General features: G+C 40.0%; 1 protein-coding gene across 1 annotated transcript in view; it reads right to left on the bottom strand.

Moving 5' to 3' along the window:
• Positions 1-1,320: 1,320 nt before the first annotated feature.
• Positions 1,321-5,713, bottom strand: part of CASS4 (Cas scaffolding protein family member 4) — a gene marked incomplete at its 5' end in the record, with an annotated part of 9,345 nt that continues 4,952 nt past the window's right edge. Inside the window, 2 exons of the mRNA XM_010183959.1 lie at positions 1,321-1,734; positions 3,347-4,681. Coding sequence (XP_010182261.1) covers positions 1,321-1,734; positions 3,347-4,681 — 1,749 coding nt within the window. The remainder of the gene's footprint in view (positions 1,735-3,346; positions 4,682-5,713) is intronic.

Below are 5,713 nucleotides of genomic sequence, written 5' to 3'. Positions count from 1 at the left end.
CCCCGCTAAGGGGATCCCTCTTCCCCTTCCCGCACTCTGCCCGCCCTGCCCAGGTTACAAGCACTCGGTCGTGACAGGAAGGTGTTTAATACAAAACGTACAAAGCCAACGTGAAACGCAGTTATTGCATTCAGCTGTGCAAACAGTAATATTTACAAATGTCGACGTTTAAATAACGGTATAATAAACGGGGAGTGCCAAATGAAAATCCAGCGCAGGAGGGCGATGGAGCTGGTTTTTTTCCACAGATGCACCATGAGCATTGTCACAGTGCAAATCAGCTGTAACTACTCACAAAACTTAGTTGTCCATTTCCAAGGCAAAGACACAGCTATAACATAGCCAAGAAAGGCCAGACTTTGAAATTCTGATAATAACTTCAGAATAAATTAATTAGGAAAAATACAAAAAATGCAGGTGCACAAACAGGCTACCTGCGTGGTCACAGGACCTTTCGTCCTTGTATTTCAGATCCTTCAAATTTGGGGATAAAGTTAATGATTTAAGAGCCAGTCTGGGAACGTCGGGGCAGCCTTGCCCATGAGGGTGCTCTGGGTGCCCAGCAAGAGAGAATCAGTCTGTAGGAAGGGCTTCTCCGAAGACTCTGCATATTTAGTTACTAAAATAAATTGTGTTTCAGTTGGAGGCCGCGGCAGAGTACAACTGAGGTGTGCTCCCCGTAGATTTACCAGGAACCAGGACTCCTCAAAGTCAGTTTTCCTCTGAGCTCAGATACCAGCTGGAGCCTTTCTCATTTACATCTAGGCTACGTGTAGTACCTGCTGGATTTTGTCCCATAATACATTCATCACATTTGTATATTAAAAACAAAAATTGGCTTTGCAGCTCTTAAAAAAAAATTGTAATTACAATTTCTGAGTGAATTCCTCAGGAAACAATAGCTGTTGGAATATCATAAATTACAGAACATTGTGCAGCAAAATGTAAAGGGAGACCTTACATATGCAAATAGGGAAAAAATGCTGTATAAAAATTAAAAAAAAAATCAGCCAGATAACAAAATAATTTTGCTCTAATACACGGCAAACATTCCTGCCCAGCAACTAAGATGATGACATTTCCAGGCAGCATCTGAACAATAGAGAAGAAAGTCTAGATTTAATTCTACAGCTTCTCTTCTGCATCTGCTTTTGTGTGGATTTTCACCTGCCAAAAGTGCACCAGCACCCAGGGAGTTGCCCCGCAGTTCTTAGGGGTGACTGAAAGTTGGTGTCACTGAGCTGCTTTTGCCCCGCCTTGGCTGCCACATGCCAAAGGAGCAACAACAGTGAAGAATTTGTGAAAACAGCCGAGTGTCTGTTATTCCATCATTGCTCTGAACTGCTGTGTGTACTTAGACAGCTCCTCAGTTTGATCCTGAAGTTCCCTCGTGGCATCTGCATTTGGATATTTTATTGCAGCATTTTTGGTGGCAAGAGCCAGATTCTTCAAGAGGCTGCAAAACCGGCTGCTGCTGTGGAGAATGTCGTTCCGAGCATCTCTTTCTTGAGTTTCCTGGCAGAGAGAATCCACTAGCTTTTGTCCCACCATAATGATCAATTTGCTGTGGGATATGAAGACTTCGGGTGGCTGGTTGTTGCTCAGACTATGAGTAAATACACCAATTGCCTTGTGAAGTGCAGCGAAGCACAGCTTACAGTGTTCTGGGAGAGCAATTTTCTTTGCAGAGTCCTGCTTGCTTTGAATCACAGTATTTTTTGCAGATGGCAAAACCTGGAAAAGGGTTAAAAAAAAAATGGAATCAGCTTGGTAGCACACTGATTGCTTCTTTATTTCCTTTACCCTATGTTCTTTATGTTTCTTCACTTACAGGGAGTTTTATTATTTAATAGACTCCAAATTGCCCCAGCCCAGGAGTCTTTTACAATCATTTCTCCTTCCATAAAGTACTGGCCTTCAAAGTGGTATTTTCTCCTGATTGCCTTTTATTCCTAAATAAATTTAACTGAGCACAATTTTAATAATGGATGACACACAAAGTGCTGTAGCTAAACATCAATCCTTTATGCAGACTGGACTGCAAGCTTGCAGATAGTACAAAACGTTCAGACTTGATCTTTAATGGTGCTGACTTCATGAGGGTTATGAATGATTAAAAGTGTATAATAACAAGAGAGTCAACCCTTACACCGGTGCATGACAAGATATTTTGAAATACTAACCCTTACAGCCTTATCCCAAAATATACCCAAAGGTAAGCAAATAAATAGGGTGACTTTAAACTAGAGTGGTTTGTTACATTTCAGGAAAATAAATGTTTTGCACGGGTTTTCAGCAGTAATTCTAAGAACTCGTTCTGGGAAAATGAACTCTGAGAAGACAAATAGATCTCTATGTATATATATATGTGTGTCCAAATGCAAATTATTTTGAATTTTAGCAAGCACAGAAATCTGGGACTAGAACTCCTCACAAGTAATAGCTTTCAAAATTGAAAATACCTTTGGTTTTGGATCTGTACTCTTCTTTGCTACTTCTTTACCTGAAATGATTTTCTGTGCCTATTACAAATCAAAATGAAAGCAAAGTTGAAATGGTTTACATAAAACATCTCAATATAAATGTGTCTTTCTCTTATTTCAGGTGGAAACAACTACTTGCTATGCAGTCTTCATGTTACAGACAACAATAGTACATTGATTAGAAGCAACTGTAGGTTTTTTTCCTACTAGAAGTTTAGTGTCTGATCATGAAATATCTAAGGCTGAAACCAAGATCCACAAAATAACTTTTCCCAAAGTCTAAGGACAGGCCAGCATTTCTTTGTGAAACCAAGAGCGTTACATTCTTAGTAGGCATTTCAGTAATTCTAAGGAGAATGATTCTGACAAACATACAAAATTATTCTAACAAACAAATTTGATAACTTAAAGTAAGGGTTTAATTAGTTCAATCAAATTTTTCTTCAGAGGCATGCCTTCCAACACACTTCAAGTTAGAAAGTTAACATTTCTTGTATAGTGGTGTCAGAGTCAAACAAAATGTACTGGCAAGAGAGGAGCTTCTAGTTAAAAGATAGGAAGCAAATTGCTAACTCCCAGCTAAAAGCTGTCTCTCAAATGGATTTAAACAGGAAAGCTGAAATTTTTTTCTCAGTGCTGGTTGCCTGGATACATTCCCAGTTGTCAGTTCTCTCCATTACTTACAGTTACTGATCGTTCTACATGTGCTGTCTAGCACTCTAACAAAATCCTGAACTCACATAAAATCTGGAAAATAGGAGGTAGTGCAAACTGAATTTGACACTAGTGCAGAGATGAAGTGTAAATAGCTTAATTTCTGTAAATGGTCAAGAAAACAGATTATAAATTCTAGTTATACAAACCTGTAACTGAACATAATCACAGTCCTCAGTGGCATTTTCTTTTGGTTTTCCAGAAGTGACCTGACCTTGGTTGGGTTTACCAGGAGCATTTCTTTGAAGTGACTCTATTTCTATTCTTCTCGGCACTCTAATTTGTTTTGCCATTTTGTATTCTGAGTTCACTTTTGATTGCTTCATTTCTTGTTCCTTCTCATTCTTTCTGAAGAGAAGCTTTCCATTGGCAATGATGATGGACACAAACCTCTTGATATCATCTGGAATTGTGCGGGCTACCATAACAAAGCGATCGAGATCATCTGGGTTGTTCTGAGGTTTCCTGAGGACCAAAGCCTCTAGTGACCAGTTGCAGTTGTTTAGAGCTTCTCTTGTTTCTGTTAAGATTTTGAATGAGTTAATAAGAATTTCTAGCTGTTTTTTAATTCTGGTCTGAAGGTTGCTATCAGTGAGGTAAGAGGCATTTACCTTTATGACTTGCGCAAAGGCCAAGAACTCTCCCAGTGATACTTTTGTGTGATCAACTGCTCTACGGATTTCTTCAATGGTTTGCTCTAAGTGTTCTTGTAATCTCCATTTACTGCTCACAAAGATCATTAAACTCGCAACCGAGCTGGATACACTGTGCTGCAGTCTCGTCAGTGTCTCTAAGGCTACGTCAAGGTCCAGTTTAATATCTTTGGCAGGCTCTCCCGATGATGACATAGAAAAAGACTCAGCAGAAGAGTTTGAGGATGTAGAGAGCATGCTGCTTCTGCTGTCCACACTGGAAACAGATAACCTGTCATGTTCTGATTTGGCATCTCTTGAGAGCTGTGGAGGAGCACTGTATGCTTGGTCTCCAGAACTATCGCTGGTTTTTTCCATCTCTTTCTTGGACTGCAAAGCAGTGGGCAAGACTTTTGGAATATCATAAACGTTCCCTTCAGAGATCTGATTCTCAGCCTTTGGAGCCAGGAAACCTGAGGGTACATCACAGTAACCATTTTGTGGCAAAAGGAGAACGTCCCGAGAGGATGGAACATCATAGAGGTGGATATCTGGAAACGTTAATTTTCGTTGTGTTGGTGGAATATCATATAATTGTGGATTTACAACTTTGGCTTCAGCATTTGTTGTGAGCGCCTTGTACCTGGCTGGTGGTATATCGTACAGCACCTGGTTCTCCAAGGAATGGCCAGAAGGGTTTTGTTTTAATCCTGTTTTTTCAGGTGATACTGGAATATCATAAATCCATTCTGACTTTCGAGGATTTGGCAAAGTATTGTAATGGCCCCAGAACTTTTTCTGAGATTTGTTTTCTGAAATATCAGTTTCTCTTTTGGGAGGGACATCATATAACTGCAACAGAGCACACAGGATTTGTAAGCAGTGTTTTTAAATGAGAACTAAGAAACAAAAAATAATTCTCCAGAGCATGTAAATGTATGCAACTCTAGTAATGGCAATGGAACTGCACTATGACAAGGCTAGCCTGTAATTTTTATTTTCTTTCTAAAATGCACAAGCTGCACATATTAAGGCTAAAATATTTTGAGCACAGGTGATTAAATCATGCAGCAGTGTCCCCAGCCAGTGAAATCTGTGGAGTCTTCCCTGGTTCCTTTGGGTTGGGAAACGTTTATAGTTATCTGAATGGCTACAAGAACAGCAAAATGCCAGTTTATCAGTAGGTAACATCAAACATTCAATTTTGCAGAATGAAGGAGGTAAGATTTTATTAGCCTCTGCATAAGAAACACTTGATTTTCCAGTACCCCTACCCAGGTAGGGGCACTATCCTATCCTCACAAAAAAAAATCACCAACAGGCACAGCTAAGCATTCTCAAATAACTGTTATGAGTTTAAATTTTTACTTGATACAGGTTTGCTAAGAGAGATACAGATCTTGCCCAATGTCTTAGAAATATGTGTGCACAGCTGAAGTCTGTAAGCTGGAAAATATGAATGCAAGACCACTTCTTGTGTAAAAAAATCCAAACTAATGCTAACAGGCCTTTCAGGACAGATTGTACCTGGATGCCTCACAAGCACAAAGCACAAGCATGAGGGAGTGCAAGGGGCTATAGGGGTGTGCAGGGAGCTCTAGGGGTGTGTAGCAACAGGAGCCAATTGTAGGTACCACCATGCAATAAGAATTTTTGAACTGGTCAGGTCAGGCTTCCTCATCTGCAGAAAACCTGCATAAGAAGGGGAGCCTGGACAAGAGTGTTTCAAACCAAAGCCAGAATTTTCTGCATTTCCCACAAACAAAGAATTTTAAGAAAATATGATTTTGGGAGCAATGCTAAACCGTGTCTCCAAAAGGAAATCTGCTCCCAGGGTGTTGCAGCTGGTCTGTACAATTGCTGACAGCCATCAAGATGCAGTAA

This window comes from Mesitornis unicolor, unplaced genomic scaffold (genome assembly GCF_000695765.1).
Source record: "Mesitornis unicolor isolate BGI_N332 unplaced genomic scaffold, ASM69576v1 scaffold44724, whole genome shotgun sequence".
In the NCBI taxonomy this organism is placed as follows: domain Eukaryota; kingdom Metazoa; phylum Chordata; class Aves; order Mesitornithiformes; family Mesitornithidae; genus Mesitornis; species Mesitornis unicolor.
The sequence above is the reverse complement of the archived record's forward strand: the minus strand, read 5'-3'. Positions and strand labels throughout refer to the sequence as shown.